Here is an 18,986-nt window from a genome sequence, read left to right on the forward strand (position 1 = left end):
TTTATATTCAATCCTAAAGCCCTTGCCTAGACCCCTTGACTTTACTTTTATGGTCCTATCACTTTCCCTTGTGACATTTTTTTGATCACAGGGTTAACAGGAAGAGAATCAAAAAGATGTTTGAAATGAAAATAATAGAAATAAAAACTCTCCTGATATTTTTGTTCAGTTTTTTTTTTAAATTTTATTTATTCATTCATGAGAGACACACACACAGAGAGGCGGAGACACAGGCAGAGGGAGAAGCAGGCTCCATGCAGGGAGCCCGATGCAGGACTCAATCCCGGGTCTCCAGGATCATGACCTGGGCCAAAGGCAGTGCTAAACCACTGAGCCACCCGGGCTGCCCTTCAGTTTTATTTTTGAAAAGGAAGATTATTATGGCTTATTTCTAGTCTTTGGTCAAGCAAGCAATGTGTGGATATTAAAGTTGAGGATATTAGGTGGTAGAGAAGTTGATTGGCCTTTATTTTTTAGAGCAGCTTCTCCTTCCTGATAAGAATAAAAAGGTGGTAGGATGTGTTGGATAGAGAGAGTCTAGGAAGTATAGACCTCCATCTGAGAAAGTCCTTCTCCTTCATTTCATTGTATAAACTGTCATGGTGGAAATCATTTTAAATCTAAACAGTTAAACTAGCCTATGTGCTTTATATTGACTTACTATTGGTTACTTTATCTTCACTTGATTTAGATTATTGATTCAGCTATGTTCTTAGTGACCCTTAAACTATATACCCTAACATGAACTTTTCTTTTTTTTTTTTTTTCTAACATGAACTTTTTAATATTGCTAGATTCCTGGTCAGAAACTAGGACATTCAGATGGGTTTTTACTTTTTCTTCCCTTTGTTGATTCAGGGGAGGACCAGGCCAGCTCAGCTACTGTGCTGCTTCTCCTTTGGAGAAAGAAATACTTTTTAAATCCCATGGCTTGGGGCATTTTTATACAGTGGCCATGCTGAAAGCTCTCATGTTCTGAATTTTGAAGATCATGGAAACCCAGACACATGGAGGTACCCCTTCCCCTTTCTCCTGATCATACTGTGCTCAGGACAGTGCTGGTGCCTTGCTTTCTTCTTGGAAAGAAAGTCTCCATCTTTCACATTTTCACCCAGGGGAAGTTCTAGTCTGTAGCTGCCTGGAAATCTGATGTTGAGAGTATCTTCAGAGCTGTTTTGGTTTTGCTGGAAACAGAGAAACATTTCAGTATTCATCCACATGCAAAGGTATTTTTTGGTACTTTCATGGCTCACTCAGGGAAACACAGAAAAAAATGGTTTCCACCAAGTAACAGATTTATACATTGTCACCATTATTTAGTGTTTTTTTCCTTTATTCTGTATTTCAAAAACCATTTCCCCAGATGCTTTACTGGGGCAGTTAAGCTTTCTTTTCCTCTTGTTTCTTTCCTTTGTTTTCTTCCCCTATTTTCTTTCTGTGGGTATGTCTTCTCTTTTGGTGGTTTGTGTTTTTTTTTCTGTCTTTATTTTTCTGAACTTATCTCCTGGTTCCTCGTTCCCTGCATGCCACTAACTATTTTCATTAGATATTAATTGATTTGTGAATTCAGGCTGAATTGCATCATCAGCAGATGGCGGATCCAGACTTGTTGGAAGAGTCCTCGTCCCTCTTGGAGCCGAGTGAGATGGGAAGAGGCACACCTTTACGACTTGGGTAAGTATTACTTCAACCCTCAATAACTCAGTGGGGTCACACTCATTTCTGCTGTCAAAAGAGTAGTGAGGCTGGCATTCACTTGTTTCCAGTATGTGTTCTCTTCTGAGCCTCTTGAGAGGTGTTCTTTTTTTTTCTTTTTTTTTTTTTTTAAGATTTTTATTTATTTATTCTTGAGAGACACACACACACACACACACACAGAGAGAGAGAGGCAGAGAGACAGGCAGAGGGAGAAGCAGGCTCCATGCAGGGAGCCTGATGCGGGACTCAATCCTGGGTCTCCAGGATCATGCCCTGGGCCGAAGGTGGCACTAAACTGCTGAGCCACCCAGGCTGCCCTTGAGAGGTGTTCCTAAGTCACTTCAGATTCAATTCCTCAGCTGTTCTGTCAACCCTCTCCTGGTCCTGGGAATAAGACTTTGGGAGCCTTTTTGATATAACATTGCATAGACTTGTGTTTGTCATTTTTGCCCATCTCCACTCACTTGACTCCTTTGTCTTCAAGCCTTCCATCTCCTGATGTGGAATAGAGTTCCCCATCTGGTTCTTCTCCCCACAGCTTCGTGGCCGGTGTGATTAACCGGGAGCGAATCCCTACTTTTGAGCGCATGCTTTGGCGGGTGTGCCGGGGAAATGTGTTCCTGCGACAGGCTGAAATCGAGAATCCCCTGGAGGATCCTGTGACTGTAAGACAAGGAAATTGCGTCCCATGGAGGTCTTATAAAGGGAGCTCAGAGCAGTAACACTGCATAGTACCACCTAAATCTGACCTTCCCACAGAGGAGGAGCCCTGTGCTTACTTCTGCCTTGATCTGAGAATATGAAATACTGCTCTTTTCCTCTTAACTCCCATTATATGTGTATATACACTATAGACTGACATATGCATTGACATTTTCGAGCCTCACCTATGTTGGTATTATTTGGACTATACATATGTTCTTTTCCCGTTATTTTAAACTTCAACTATATATACTTTCTGTTACTTATCAGAGGTCACAATTAACTTTCTATGAAAATTAGAGCAAGACATCTGGTTCCAAGTTTGCTACTGTCAGTGTATTCAAAGAAGAGAGAGCTCCTCCTCAATTATGAGCTTTATAAGTTTATGAAATCTTTAGTTGGTAGTTTTTTGTCTACTTGTTTGTTTAGAGATTTAGAAACTTGGTTTAAAAATAATATATTGTGCAAGGTAGGATGATCTTCTCTACCCAGTGCTTTGCAAAGTAGGAATGGCTGAACATCTTGGCATGTGACATAATGGGACATAATTGAACATCAACCTACGTTCAGCATGGTGAATCCTAATTTCAAGGATCACAAGCAAGGAAGATGAAATGTTCTGCAAAGAAATGTACTTTACTTTTGTATTGATATTATGTGGAAGCCTGAGCTTGGTTTTTCTATTGAAAATTATCTTTTGGATTTTCTTAAATTAGTATTCTTTGCTCCCCAAGGAAAGATTGAATTGTGCGACTGTCAGAGTGGATGGGTCATGCAACTGAAAATGGTCTGCATATTTGAGGCTTTTCTCTTTTTATCCTCCTGAACAGGAGAGTGATGACACTTAGGGTTCGGTGAGCCCCAACCGAGGAGCAGTTGTATAGACTCACTGAAAGCTGTGCTTGCCTTGTGGAGACATTGCATTCTGCAGTGACTTCTAATGTGGGGCTGTTCTCAGGAATATTCAGCCAAGTTTCTGAGCAATAGAAACATTATTTTATCAACAAATTAAGGAAAGGGGTCTGGATAGCTACAGCAGAGTGGCTGCACAAAGAATGTGCTCCAGTTTATTCTACATCCTGGGGAATTTAGGCATTTAAGACTCTTTGCCTCATTTTCTTCACTCATCTCTTTTTATCCTTCTATAGTTTATTTTTTATTATAAAAACTCTAGGAATAGAAAATATAGGCAACCAGAGGTAATCCTGGGTAACACCCAATTAAGCTTATTTTTTATTATAAAAACTCTAGGAATAGAAAATATAGGCAACCAGAGGTAATCCTGGTTAACACCCAATTAAGCTTATTTTTCTGATCTTTCTCTGTGGTCCTTGTGTCAGACTTCACATATGAACTTGGTATTTGGAGTGGATTGTCCTCCTCCCTGTGCCCATTAGATCAAACTTAGCATGAAGCATGAGATTCCATATCAGTGTTCTTCCCAAACCTTCACTTCCTTATAGTTACTCAGTCTCTTTATCTGGGAACTTCTAAGCATTGAACAAACAGGGATGGCTTCCTTTCTCTCTGTGCTTACTCAGACAATGTAAGTTTGAAATTGAACTGGCAAAAAGGGCTACATGGTGCTACAAGGAGAATCATTGTAGCATCTGTGTTCAGCTCATGATTGAGTTTAAAAACAAATACAGAAAGTTTTTTTTGTGAATTAGAGACTACAGGGCAAATGTTCTTACAGCAGAGCTTAAATGGATTGAGGATGATGGTTCAAGTGCAGGGTTGCCATATCCTTCAAAGACTCCCATTGTTCCTATATCACCAAGAAAGTAGGATATTTAAGAAATATTCTTCCAGACCAGAAGTCTGAATTCTCTGTTTTGGGTTTGGGGCCCAGGGTGACTACGTGCACAAGTCTGTATTCATCATTTTCTTCCAAGGTGATCAGCTAAAAAACAGAGTCAAGAAAATCTGCGAAGGGTAAGAGAAATGTGCTTCCCTGTGGATGCAGCCAGGCTGCCTAACTATTAAGCCTTGAGTATAGAAGAGTGAAACAATAACTCTTTTAGTCTACTTTGATACAGTGCATGTATCTTTTAATAATATTAAAGCAATTTTAAACAATTAGAAATGACCTAAGTTCGTTTTTAAGAGTACTGTCAAAACCACAATTTCCTTGCTTTGGAAAAAAGTAATTGAGACTCATGGTTTATAAGTGCTACATTGTTCTAAGACAATGAGTTTGTGTACCTAGCAGTGTGCTACAGGCACTGTGCCCATACACTTCTGAAATTCTGCCCATAAGAGCTCTTTTCCATGCCATTTTTCTCTAGTAATTTACAATATGATTTGTATTACTGAGTTTTAAAATTTTTAATGTAAGGAAACTCAGTAGCTGCACGGAATGATCGGGGTAGTTCACCTGTTATAGCTCTATCTATAGGGCACTTTGTATTTATTAATGATCATTGCACCAGTCTGAGCTAATCCTGTTTTGGTCCTGCTAGTACATTAAGATTATTTTCTAGGGTTATTTAATTTGGACAGGTTAAGAAACTTCAGTGTTCATCATGCTGTGTCTGTATGTCCCAGGTTCCGGGCCTCACTTTATCCCTGTCCTGAGACACCACAGGAGAGGAAGGAAATGGCTTCTGGAGTTAATACCAGAATTGACGATCTCCAAATGGTACCAGAAGGCTGGAGGGAATTTTTTTTGGCGGGGGACGGGGGGTTAAATACTATAATTGAAGACCGTTCTCCTTTGAAACACTAACAGTTTATTAGGTACCTACAGCAGCCAGAATACAAAAAAAAAAAAAAGCGGGGGGGTGGGTGCCCTTGGAGCTGGGAAAAATTTTAGGGAATGACTATTAAAAATAGCATTAATCATCCTCAAACGTGATAAGAATACTATACACTGAAATTGTTGTTGCTTAGAGTATTCAGTTTCCCTTAAAAAAGTATACTTAACTGAGAAAAAAAAAATCAAGTAATATAAAAGTACACATGAAGTCAGTTCCATCACCTCTTACACATTCTCTTCCTCCAGAGGCAGCCACTCTTAACAGCTTGCTGTATAACCTTCTGGTCACCTCAGATCTTAACCACAAGGTCTAGCCAGAAAGTCCTCTGTAAGTCTTGTACCCAAGAAGAGACCATGTTAGATTTTTACCACATCACCAGTATGGTTTATATGCTCCATGGTTACCATGAGGTCCTAAGGATGGAGTCATGATTGAGACATTCATGGAAGGAACGGGTGACCAGGTGGAGCTTTGTTCCCTGTTGATAGGATGTAATGATTACCCTCTTTTGAAACATTAAAACATATAGTAGTTCCCACCCCCATTATCTGCACTTTTGCTTTCTGAGGTTTTAGTTACCCACAGTGAATTGAGGGTCTGAAGCCTAATCCTCCACCTGACAATGTCAGCAGTAGTAGCCTAATACTGTGTCATATGCCTACATCATTCACTTCACTTCATCTCAGGTAGGCATTGTATCCTCTCATCCTCACAGTGAGAAGGGTAGGGCAGCTAGGTGGCTTAGCATCTGCCTTAGCCTGAGGTCATGATCCCAAGGTCCTGGGATTGAGCCTCACATTGAACTCCCTGCCCAGCTGGGAGTCTGCTTCTCCCTCTCCCTCTGCCCCTCACCCATGCTTGTGTTCTCTCTCTTGCTCTGCTCTCTCAAGTAAATAAAACCTTTTTTGAAAAAAAAAAAAATAGGTATGAGTACAGTACAATAAGATATTTAAGGAGGGAGATCACATTCACATGATTTTTATTATAACACATTGTTATGATTGTTCTATTATTGATCATTGTTAATCTCTTACTGTGCCTAATTTTTAAATTAAACTTCATCATAGTTAAGTGTCTATAGAAAAAAAAAACATACTATAGGGTACCTGGGTGGCTCAGTGGTTGAGTGTCGGCCTTCGGCTCAGGTCATGGTTCCGGGGTCCGGGGATCGAGTCCCACAGTGGGTTCCCTGCAGGGGGTCTGCTTCTCCCTCTACCTGTGTCTCTGGCTCTCTCTATATATCTCTTATGAATAAGTAAAATATTTTAAAAAACCATACTATATATAGAGTTAGGTACTATTCACGGTTTTAGGTACCCTTTGGGAGACTTAGGAGGAATCTCCTATAGATATGGGGGGATCACTGTACTTAATCTCAAAGACAGTTCTTTCTAGCAGGGCAAAATCATCAGAGATATGTTGATTTGTAACTCCGATTTCAATTCCCTTTGTCCTCTTTCTCTCCAACTCTCATTGTGTATGACCCACCAACTTCACCTATCTGGCTCCTTTGAGATATGCTTACCTATTTAACCAAGAAAGGGAGTTTTTTAGAACTGCTGGTAGGTGATAGGCCAATCAGTACATTTTGGGTTCTAGGGCCATCTTATCCCCTCCTAGACTTATGAGTAGATTTTAATTAAGTAATTAATTAATTAATTTGAAGATTTATTTATTTATTTTTATTATTATTATTTTTTAAAGATTTTATTTATTCATGAGAGACACAGAGAGAGAGAGAGGCAGAGACACAGGCAGAGGGAGAAGCAGGCTCCATGCAGGAAGCCCAACGTGGGACTCAGTCCTGGGTCTCCAGGATCATGCCCTGGGCTGAAGGTGGCACTAAACCACTGAGCTACCAGGGCTGCCCTAAAGATTTGTTTATTTAAAGATTTATTTATTCGTGAGAGACACAGACTGAGAGAGAGAGGCAGAGATGTGGGCAGAGGGAGAAGCAGGCTCCTTGCAAAGAGCCCGATATGGGACTCGATCCCCGATCCCGGGATCACAAGCCAAGCCGAAGGCAGGCGCCCAACCGCTGAGCCACCCAGGTGTCCCATGGGTAGATTTTTATTTTAATTTTTTTTTATATAGATTTTATTTATTTATTCATGAGAAACACGGAGGGAGAGGCAGAGATACAGGCAGAGGGAGAAGCAGGCTCCATGCAGGGAGCCCGACGTAGGACTCAATCCTGGGTCTCCAGGATCAGGCTCTGGGCTGAAGGCGGCACCAAACTGCTGGACCACCAGGGATGCCCATGGGTAGATTTTTTTAAAGGCACAGGCAATATGATCAGAATTTGATCCTTGAAATACCTAAGTATATGAACTGAAACTTTAAAAAGGAGTTGAGGAGTGCCTAACTGGCGTAGTTGGTAGAGCGTGTGACTCTTGATTTTGGGGCTGTGAATTCGAGCCCCATGTTGGGTGTGGAAATTGCTTAAAAATAAGTAAATAAAGGGATCCCTGGGTGGCGCAGCGGTTTAGCGCCTGCCTTTGGCCCAGGGCGCTATCCTGGAGACCTGGGATCGAATCCCATGTCGAGCTCCCAGTGCATGGAGCCTGCTTCTCCCTCTGCCTATGTCTCTGCCTCTCTTTCTCTCTCTCTCTCTCTGTGTGTGTGTGACTATCATAAATAAATAAAAATTTAAAAAAATAATTAAATAAAAATAAAAAGGGATTGAATATCAAGGAATGAGATGTGGGGGTGGGGCAAAATAAAAGCAGGGCATTGCTTACAAGTTTACCTAGCATCCTTCCAGAAGTTTGAATAGTAGTTGTAGAATTGCCAACACCCAGAGGGAGAGAAAATAACTTTGTTCACTTGTTCCTTTCTTCTCAAGTGATAAAAGAGTTTCTCGGGTGTGTGTGTGTGTGTGTGTTTAAAACCTCTATGGAAGTCAACACCTGCTGCCCTTCAGGAAGTAGTTACTGCTTTTTTTCTGAATTGATTTGATGAGCCAAATATGATGGACCCTTGTGCTAAAATGGCTAGTACAGCTTTTTCTCTTTAAAGAAATGTGGAGATTAAAGTCAATTTTCATGCAGAAGTGTGAGTGGTAGGTTGCTCACCCCTTGGCTTAGCCCCTCTCCTGCTATTGAAATCATAAATGGTGATAAACAAGTCAGTAGAGGGCAGCCCGGGTGGCTCAGTGGTTTAGCGCCGCCTTTGGCCCAGGGTGTGATCCTGGAGACCCAGGATCGAGTCCCATGTCAGGCTCCCTGCATGGAGCCTGCTTCTCTCTCTGCCTATGTCTCTGCCTCTCTCTCTCCCTCTGTGTCTCATGAATAAATAAATATTAAAAAAAAAAAAGTCAGTAGAATGTAAAGTGTCCCTGCCTCTTCCTCCCACTCTAGTCTTGGCAGTATGTTTACTCAGGGAAATGTGTACTGGTTTCCAGAGGATCAGCACTGAAACATTTTTCCCCAAGAAGCCCGACACAAAGATAAAGCCTTATCTGCCCCCTGATAATAGTGGTATGTGGCAGTCTAAATCTCCTCTAAGGGCACGTGTCCTTTTGACCCCATAGTGTCTCCTGTCCCTTGTTCCCTGGCATGGAGTCTCTCTTGGCATGGATGGATGATCACGTTCAGCACTACCTCTTTTCCATCATTCTCTGATACTGGTTTATGTTCAGGGCATTCTGCAGCTCACTGTTTTTAAGTATGGATTTTGTCAACTCATGGAAAGTCATTGCTCTTTAATGATCCAGGTAAAAGCCAATGTGGATTTAGTGGGAAGATAAATATAGGGGAACTAAAAACTATTTCCTCAGGCTTCTCTTCAGCTTGAAGCCAAATGAAAATGAATATTAGTAACTAAAACTCTTAATTTCTTATAATTTGCACTACCCCCCCCACCCCCAAAAAGCCATTCTAATCAGAAGAAGAATAGATCCCTAATAACCCTTATCAGAAAGCTATGCCTCTTTTCATTCATATTTTGAGATCTAAGACTGGTGTGGAAGGATCTCTCCTTGTTCCTTTCTCTCCCAAAAGGTTCTCAATCAAACAGAAGATCACCGCCAGAGGGTACTGCAGGCAGCTGCTAAGAACATCCGTGTCTGGTTCATCAAGGTGCGGAAGATGAAGGCCATCTACCACACCCTGAACCTATGCAACATAGATGTGACCCAGAAGTGCCTGATTGCAGAGGTCTGGTGCCCTGTCACTGACCTCGACTCCATCCAGTTTGCACTCAGAAGGGGCACGGTAAGTCCCCCACATCTGGCAGTATAGCCAGGAAGAGAGGTTCCCATCCACAGTAACATTAGTTGGCTACATTTTTATGGCATTTTTGCTTTTAGAATTCTTGAATATACTCATCTTGTACTCCTTTCATGTCCTAACAATACATTTTGTATAACCTTGTTTTCCAAATGTGGAAAATACAGTTCAAAAAACTTGAAATGACTGAGTACTTGGCTGGTTCAGTTGGTTGAGTGTCTGACTCTTGATTTTGGCTCGGGTCATGCATGACCTCAGGGTAAGGAGATCAAGTCCCGAATGAGGTTCCCCACTCAGTGAGGAATCTGAGATTCTCTCTGTCCCTCTGCCCATCCCCCTCATGTGTGCACACACATGAGTTTTCTCTTTCAAAATAAAGAAATCTTAAAAGATTAAAAAAAAGGACAAAATGACATGGTCATATACCCATGATTCTTCAGAATGGCTCCTGACCAGAATATCAGTTTTCTTATCCGTTCTCTATGTCCTTCAGATCGCCTTTTTTTTTTTTTTTTTTTTTGAAATTTGAGGGTGAGGAGAGGGAGAGCATGAGCTGGGTGAGGGGCAGAGGGAGAACCAGACTCCACACTGAGCAGGGAGCCAGACTTGGGGCTTGATCCCAAGACTCTGGGATCATGACCTGAGCCAAAGGTAGATGCTTAACTGACTGAGACACCCAGTCTCCCCCATCAGACTGCTTCTGAGGGATAACCCTGTCTAGTAATTAAGAGTTCAAAAAGATATGTTGCTTTCTCCATAAAAGGAGGACAAAACAATGATGCTCTTAGACAGATGAGAATATCTCAGACAAAGAAGTTCCATGTTTCCTTTGGCTGCACATTTATTTATTTATTTATTTATTTATTTATTTATTTATTTATTTGGAACTCAATCCCCGCACCCTGGAATCACACCCTGAGCCTAAGGCTCAACCACTGAGCCACCCAGGTTTCCCAGGTTGCACATTTTAAAATCGAATATTTTGGGCAGTGGTGAAAAAAAAGATAAAATTGAATATTTTCACATAAGGATATTCTTTCCAACATTTAATTTAAATCTTTCATTGTAGATTTTATGCCTAATTCCAATTTCTCCAAAGACTGAGCAAGAGTGAGATATAATTTACATGAAATAAAATGTGCCTATTTTATATGTATAGTTTGATGAGTTTTTTTTTTTTTTTAAACCATTGAAATCTTTTTTTTTTTTTTTTTAATTTTTTATTTATGATAGTCACACACACACACAGAGAGAGAGAGAGGCAGAGACACAGGCAGAGGGAGAAGCAGGCTCCATGCACCGGGAGCCCGACGTGGGATTCGATCCCGGGTCTCCAGGATCGCGCCCTGGGCCAAAGGCAGGCGCCAAACCGCTGCGCCACCCAGGGATCCCGAGTTCTTTTTTTTTAAATTGGAGTTCAATTTGCCAACATATAGCATATCATGTGCTATAGTTTGATGAGTTCTGATAAATTTATATACCTGTGTAACCACCACAATTAGGATGATGTAATTTTGATATATGTGTTTAATGTTTTCCAGGAACACAGTGGTTCCACTGTGCCCTCTATTCTGAACAGGATGCAAACAAATCAGACTCCCCCAACCTATAACAAAACAAACAAGTTCACATATGGCTTTCAGAACATAGTAGATGCTTACGGAATTGGAACTTACCGAGAGATAAATCCAGGTAAAAAAGCTCAAATCATCTCCCTCTAGAGGTTTTATTTTGTTGTTTTTGTTTCTTCTAATGCCTCCCTTCAAGTGTTCTTAAATAACTGGCATAAAACTAATGATGTTGTCAAGACCTCAACTCTAGTATAATTCCTGTAAAGATGTGCCCATTTTGATTGCTGCGTGGCATTCCTTTAAGAGGTGGTTTTATAGGAGTGAGCTCAGTGGATTAGGTTTTTTTGTGTGCCCTCACAACTATGAAATACACTCTAGCACACCATTTATTGGATGTGCTTTAAGTAAAAAGTGTTTTCCCAGATTTCTGATATTTTTAAAGGGCTTCCCTATTCCAAGTTAGACAGGGAAAATACACAATTATTGACTATTTTAGACACAAAGCAGATTTCTTTTCTTTTCTTTTCTTTCCTTTTTTTTTTTTTTTTTTTTTTTACAAAGCAGATTTCATAAAGCAAAACCAGGGGAGTTAATTATTAAATCAGGAGTCTGAGAATTTGTTTTTAGCTGGTCTTCGGCAGGACTGACTTTGCTCTGGGTTCCGGGCTTTCTCCCACCTTCCTGGGAGCTTTATTTAGCTGAGAAATGGTTGCTGCACAGGGAAGAAAGCTGGCCTGTCAAAGGAGCAGTGTTCAAGGGGTTAGAGAAAAGGAATTAAAGAACGAACCACACTGTTGCCAGGGCTAGGGACAAAACTTTCATTTCCTATGTTCTTTGTTTAAAATGCTAGCAGCCGCCCAGATCCCATCAGAGCTGCTTTGTGAGAATGTACAGATCCTGCCATGGAAGGTTTTCTCTGGGAATTCATCTGACCAACAGCTAGGGAATAAGTCCCCTTATACTGATCTTAGAGTATGTAGGAGAATGTGATCTGCCAGTGGTAGTTGCAGTTTTCTGTATTTTGTTTTTTTCCTCCTTTGGTTTCTTTATAGCTCCATATACCATCATCACTTTCCCTTTCTTGTTTGCTGTGATGTTTGGGGACTTTGGCCATGGCATTTTGATGACTCTTTTTGCTGTATGGATGGTATTGAGGGAGAGCCGGATCCTCTCTCAGAAGAATGAGAATGAGGTAATGTCTGCTGTATCTGTGTTAGACTGAAACTTTATAATTTCTTAAGCATTCATTATATAATTATGATCTGAAAGTCTTTTATCCATGAATTTATAGTGAAGTTACAGAGGCTGTTTCTAGAGGAGTTATATTCATTTTAACTCTAAAGCAACCATGTGCTCTGAGAATTTCTCGTTACTGTATTTTGGCCTTTACTCTAAGCTCCCTGACCCGGGGTGGGGTAAAGTACTATAAGAAGGGTCTAGAATATTCTCAATAATATTCTCATGTTGTCACAACATGAGCCACAGGCAATATTTTTCATTGACTTCTTTGTTCTGGTTCCCAGATGTTTAGCACTGTGTTCAGCGGCCGGTACATTATTCTTTTGATGGGTGTGTTTTCCATCTACACTGGCCTCATCTACAATGATTGCTTTTCCAAGTCTCTTAATATCTTCGGGTCATCCTGGAGCGTACGGCCGATGTTCACTATATATAATTGGACGTAAGTTGCAAAGAAATTAAAAGTCAAAGATTATTCCTTTCCTATTCAGCTCTGATTTTCCAGACAAGAAGTAAACTTACACTTATTTAGGAAATAGCTGACAGCATTGTTTCAGAAGAATGCAGTGTCCCCTCTTATTTATGCCCTGGGCTGGTAAGTTCTTTGTGATTCTTTTAGCACTGTCAAGAAACTGAGTGCTTGGGACACCTGGGTAGCCCAGTCAGTTAAGCATCTGACTCTTGAGCTCAGCTCAGGTCTTGATCTCAGGGCTATGAGTTCAAGCCCCACATTGGGCTCCACACTGGGTGTGGAGCCTACTTAAAAAAAAAAAAAAAAAAGATGGGGCACCTGGTGTCTCAGCCAGCTGAGTGTCTGCCTTTGGTTTGGGTCATCATCTCAGGGTCCTGGGATCAAGCCCTGCAATCGACTCCCTGATCAGTGGGGAGCCTGTTTCTCCCTCTCCCTCTGCCCCTCCCCCTGCTTGTATACTCTCTCTCTCTCTCTCTCTCTGAAATAAATTTCAAAATCTTAAAAAAAAAAAGAAAGAAAGAAAAGCTGAGGCTATAAATTTAGGCACATCGATTCTTTTTGTAGATTAAAAGCAGATTCTGCACATTACCCTACTTAGTTGTATAGGTGTATTTGTTGTGGTCGTTTTTTTTTTTTTTTTTTTTAAGATTTTATTTATTTGAGAGAGAAGGATTGAGAGCATGAGAAAGAGAGATAGCATGAGCGGGAGAGGTGTAGAAGGAGAGGGAGAAGCAGGCTCCCCACTGTGCAGGGAGCCCCATGTAGGACTCAATCCCAGGACCCTGGAATCATGACCTTAGCTGAAGACAGAGAGCTACCCAGGTGGCTTATTACGGTCTTCTCTGATCCATTCTTGTTCTTAGAGGCAAGTACCTCCTCTTTTATTGATAAGACAGCTGTAGTAATTTCTTTTAGGATCAGTTTTTGGACCTCAACAGTTTCCCTCTCTTGATAAATGGAACTTTTTTCCTAACATGGTAGGGAGGAGACGCTTCGGGGGAACCCTGTTCTGCAGTTGAACCCATCTGTCCGTGGAGTTTTTGGTGGACCATACCCCTTTGGCATTGATCCAGTAAGAGCACTTCTTTCCTATTATGTCTAACATTAGTTGTGGGGGTTTTTTGTTTGTTTTTTTAAGATTTTGTTTATTTATTTTGGAGAGAGAGAGAAGAGAGCACGTGTGTTGGGGGAGGGACAAAGGGGCAGGGAGAGGAAGAAGGAAAGAATCCCAAGCAGACTCTGCACTCAGTGCAGAGCCCATTGCAGGACTTGATCCCATGACCCTGAGATCATGACCCATAGCTGAAACCAAGAGTTGAATGCCAAACCATCTGAGCCACCCAGGTACCCCTAACACCAGATTTTTAAAACTGTAACCCTGAAGTGAGAGAATTAAATTGAAGATAGATAGTTATTTGTTTTTCAATTAAAGTATTTTTGTTTCTTGTTTTTGTTTTTTAAAGATTTTATTTATTTGAGAAAAAGAGAGAGAGTGCTTGAGAGGAAGAGAGCAAGAGCAAGAGAGCCAGCATGAGGAGCAGAGGGAGAGGGAGAAGTGACTCACCACTGAGCAGGGAGCCTGATGGGGAACTCGATCCCAGGACCCTGAGATCATGACTTGAGCTGAAGGCAGATGCTCAACCTACTGAGCCACCCAGGGGCCCCCAATTGAAGTATTTTTGGAAAGCCTTTGTGTATCTGTCCATAGTACTTCCAAACCATAAGAGACCCAAGTGCCTAGGGGAACCAAATAATTTTTCCTGCCCTGCTTCTTTCAAAGGTGGCTAATGATTTTGACCATAGGAAGATTGATTTTTAAGAGTCCTTCCCAGTTTATTTCTGTTTAACTTAGTTTGGTTTTATTTTTAGCAGATAATTTAACAAAGCAGAAGTAGTTCTTTCCTATGGATTTTTAGATTTGCATTATTATCTTTATATACTTACAAAAACTTATCCCAGAATTAAACAAAAACCTTAGGGAAATAAAATGTGATCAGATCTTTTGTATTGTGCGCTTAGGAAAGACAGGGAAAGAAATCTAAGAATGAGCATTTAGAGGGATGCCTGGGTGGCTCAGTGGTTGAACATCTGCTTTTGGCTCAGGTCATGATCCCAGGTTCCTGGAGTCATGTTCTCCCTCTGCCTATATCTCTGCTTCTCTCTGTGTCTCTCATGAATAAATAAATATAATCTTGAAAGAAAAAATGAGCATTGGACAGTAAGCAATATAGCATTCCAGAGGAAAAATATCATTATAGGCCAGAAAGGTCAAAGTTGCTTTTAAAAATGGGCATTAATTTGGACTTCAACAATATTTCTGGAGATCCCTGGGTGGCTCAGAGGTTTAGCACCTGTCTTCAGCTCAGGGCCTGATCCTGGGGTCCCGGGATTGAGTCCTATATCGGGCTCCCTGTGTGGAGCCTGCTTCTCCCTCTGCCTGTGTCTCTGCCTGTCTCTCTCTCTCTGTGTCTCTCATGAATAAATAAATGAAATCTTAAAAAAAAAATTTCAGATTGTTTCAGATGGGGAGAAGTATGTGCAAAAGCATAGAGGTGGGGAAATCCAAAGTTACTCATTTTGATTATTACAAGAGCAAATGTTACTGAAATGGTTATTGGGGGCCAACACTATACTCTCCCCTAGCATATCTGATTTCCCCTCAAACAGTTCTAACAGGGAAATACTGTTATCCCTATCATACATATAAGGAGACCAAGACCTGAAAAGGTTGAAAAACATTTTATGTACACATTTAGCAAATGTTTACTGAATCCCTGTTGTGTGCAGATATGGTGCTTGCTGGAGGAAACACATAATTTAAGCTGTAGCTCCTGCTGTCAAGTAGCTTAGAGTCTAATCATAATATTAGGAAAAAAATAATAATCATAATATTAGGTAACATTATGTAGTGTTCTGTAGTTAACAGAATGTTATCTTTTTCTTTTTTTTCTTAAGGATTTATTTATTAGTTAGTTAGTTAGTTAGTTAGTTGACAGAGAGAGAGAGGGAGAGCACAAGTAGGGGGAGCAGGCAGAGGGAGAGGGAGAAGCAGATTTCCCAGCGAGCAAGGGAGCCTGATGCGAGGCTTGATCCCAGAATCCTGGGATCATGACCTGAGCCAAAGGCGACATTCAACCAATTGAACCACCCAGGTACCCCGCAGAATGTTTTCTGTTGTTGTCTTGCATGCATCTCATTTGATACTTAAGGGTAGGTTTTACGTTTGAAGTGCCTGTTGGATGCACCAGTATAAATGTCCACCAGGCAGTTGGACCTATAGAATTGAATTCCAGGGAAGACTGGGACTGAGAAAGTACTAGCCACAAATTTTCAGGTTAGAAGTCACTAAGGATGAGCTCCTCACAAGGATGCTGGTTCTGAAAAAATGATGCCAGGCTAGCTGGTGGAAGATCTGGCTTATTATGTTACTGAGTTTGTCCTTTATCCTAGAGAAGACAGTGCAGGTGCAGGGTACGTTTGGGCACAGGGAAGTGACTGCATCAGAGTCATTGATTTAGGAAATGTAATCTGATGGTTAAGTAGAGGCAGAAGAAATGTGGAAAATATTATAGCTGTCCAGGCCCTAAGTGACAAAGCTTAAGGCAATTAATATTTAAAAATAGATGGAATGGCAGCACTACTGGAATATGATCAGCAAAACACAGACTATGAAACATCTACAAGATAAATGCCCCAGCTTCTTCAAATATTTTATAATTAAAAAATTTGAGGGATAATTTATAGATTAGATTTTTTTTGTTTTTTTGTTTTTTAATTTTTTATTTATTTATGATAGTCACACACACAGAGAGAGGCAAAGACATAGGCAGAGGGAGAAGCAGGCTCCATGCACTGGGAGCCCGACGTGGGATTCAATCCCAGGTCTCCAGGATCGCGCCCTGGGCCAAAGGCAGGCGTCAAACCGCTGCGCCACCCAGGGATCCCAAAATCAGGGAAATTTAAATACTGACTATATGTTTCATTATATTAAAGATTTGTTGTTGGGGCATCTGGGTGGCTTAGTTGGTTAACTGTCTACCTTTCACTTGGGTTGTGATCCCAGGGTTCTGGGATCAAGACTCATGTCGTTGGGCTCCCTGCTCAGCAGGGAGCCTTCTCCTTCTCCCTCTGCCTGCCACTCTGCCTACTTGTGCTCTCTCTCTATCAAATAAATAAGATCTTAAAAAAAAAAAATAAAGAAATAATTGTTAATGCTTTTGAGGGTAATAATAGTATTATGGTCATGTTTTAAAAATGAGTCCTTACCTAAAAAGAATGTGTGTAGTGGGGGAGGTGCCTGGGTGGCTCAGGCAGTTAAGCGTCCTGCTCGTGGTGTCAGCTCAGTTCATGACGTCAGGGTTATGAGATCGAGCCACCTGTCCATGCTGGGTGTGGAGCATGCTTAAGATTCTCTCTCCCTGGGATGCCCGAGTGGCTCAGCAGTTGAATGCCTCCCTTTGGCCCAGGGCATGATCCTGGAGTCCTGGGATCGAGTCCCACATCGGGCTTCCTGCATGGAGTCTCCTTCTCTCTTTGCCTGTATCTCTGCCTCTCTCTGTGTCTCTCATGAATGAATAAATAAAATCTTAAAAAAAAAAAAGTTCTCTCTCCCTCTTCTTCTGCCCCCATCCCTTCTTCCACATGCAGGCACACTACACACGCTCTCTCTTTAAAAAAAAAAAAAAAAAAAAAAAAGAGTCTGAAATATTTACAGGTAAAATGATGTGATAAGTGGGCTTTACATCCAAATAATACAGAGATGTAGAGTAGGTTGTCTTATGATAAAATAATATTGACCTTGAGTATTGTTCACCTGCGTCATAAGTAAATTCAAGGTTGTTATACTGTCCTCTCTACTTAAGTCTATGTTTAGAATTTTCCATAATTAAAAAAAAGGCTTAGAAAATAGGTGAATAGGAACAGCTGGCTGGCTCAGCTGATAGAGCATGCAACTCTTGATCATAGGGTCATGAGTTCAAGCACCACATTGGGCATAGAGCTTACTTTAAAAAAGATAGCAGATTAGGGGATCCCTGGGTTGCTCAGCGATTTGGAGCCTGGCTTTGGCCCAGGGCGTGGTCCTGGAGTCCCGGGATCGAGTCCCACATCAGGCTCCCTGAGTGGAGCCTGCTTCTCCCTCTGCCTGTGTCTCTGCCTCTCTCTCTCTCTCTCTCTCTCTCTCCCTCTCTCTCTCTCTCTGTGTGTGTGTGTCTCTCATGAATAAATAAAGAAAATTTTATTTAAAAAAAAAAGATAGCAGAAGAATAATAATATCCCATTCATGAACTTTTTGTAATACCTTTTTGTTTCCTTGGGCTGTGACAGATCTGGAACATTGCTACCAATAAACTGACCTTTCTCAACTCCTTTAAAATGAAGACATCTGTTATCCTTGGCATCATCCACATGATGTTCGGAGTCACCTTGAGCCTCTTCAACCATATGTAAGTTGCTCTGTTTATGTCACAAGAACATGCATAGTTTTAATAATACTTTTGCCTACAGAAATCATGACATCTTTGGGGAGGGATTAGTAACTTAGAACTCTGTTCTACATTAAAGAGGTGCTTTTATAAAAATCTCCTATTCCTTTTAAGATTTTATTTATTTATTCATGAGAGAGAGGGAGAGGCAGAGACACAGGCAGAGGGAAAAGCAGGCTCCATGCAGGGAGCCTGACGCGGGACTCGATCCTAGGACTCCAGGATCACACCCCGGGCCAAAGGCAAGCGCTGAACCGCTGAGCCACACAGGGATCCCCTAAAATCTCATATTCTTAAAGGAGGCTTAATTAATATTAGTCGTTTAACAACAGGAAAAATCTTATATCATTTTTTTTTTTTAAGATTTTATTTATTCATGAGAGACACAGAGAGAGAGAGGGAGAGAGGGGGGCAGAGACACAGGCAGAGGGAGAAGCAGGCTCCATGCAAGCCTGATGTGGGACCCGATCCTGGGACTTCAGAATCACATCCTGGGCCAAAGGCAGGTGCTAAACCGCTGAGCCACTCAGGCATCCCAATCTTACATCATTTTCATCAAAATGAATGAGTTACTGTTTTTTCTTTTATGTGTAACTCAAGTAAAATTATGAACTGTGGTCTCAGAATGTACTATATCATGGGAAAAGATTGGTGGGGTGGTTCCAAACTGTTCAAGGTCCAAACGTTTGGAAGTCATGGTTAATCCTACTTGTCTCTGTTGCCCCCAGTGTTTCTGGCTGTTGCTTCTTAACGTGATAAAGACAGAATTGAGGGGGCAGCCCAGGTGGCTCAAGCGGTTTAGCACCACCTTCAGTCCAGGGGACTGAAAAAAA

General features: G+C 41.2%; 1 protein-coding gene across 6 annotated transcripts in view; it reads left to right on the forward strand.

Annotated features, from left to right (window-relative positions):
• Positions 1-18,986, forward strand: part of ATP6V0A1 (ATPase H+ transporting V0 subunit a1) — a 55,225-nt gene that overhangs the window by 16,301 nt on the left and 19,938 nt on the right. For 4 of the 6 annotated variants that reach the window (XM_041724432.1, XM_041724431.1, XM_041724433.1 and 1 more), the window contains 10 exons: positions 1,571-1,674; positions 2,237-2,363; positions 4,253-4,335; positions 4,948-5,041; positions 9,161-9,373; positions 10,930-11,080; positions 12,012-12,151; positions 12,483-12,640; positions 13,652-13,742; positions 17,996-18,114. In XM_041724432.1, coding sequence (XP_041580366.1) covers positions 1,571-1,674; positions 2,237-2,363; positions 4,253-4,335; positions 4,948-5,041; positions 9,161-9,373; positions 10,930-11,080; positions 12,012-12,151; positions 12,483-12,640; positions 13,652-13,742; positions 17,996-18,114 — 1,280 coding nt within the window. The remainder of the gene's footprint in view (positions 1-1,570; positions 1,675-2,236; positions 2,364-4,252; positions 4,336-4,947; positions 5,042-9,160; positions 9,374-10,929; positions 11,081-12,011; positions 12,152-12,482; positions 12,641-13,651; positions 13,743-17,995; positions 18,115-18,986) is intronic. The other 2 variants (XM_041724434.1, XM_041724435.1) reach the window with 1 other exon arrangement.

This window comes from Vulpes lagopus, chromosome 12, assembly GCF_018345385.1.
Source record: "Vulpes lagopus strain Blue_001 chromosome 12, ASM1834538v1, whole genome shotgun sequence".
Classification (NCBI taxonomy): Eukaryota; Metazoa; Chordata; class Mammalia; order Carnivora; family Canidae; genus Vulpes; species Vulpes lagopus.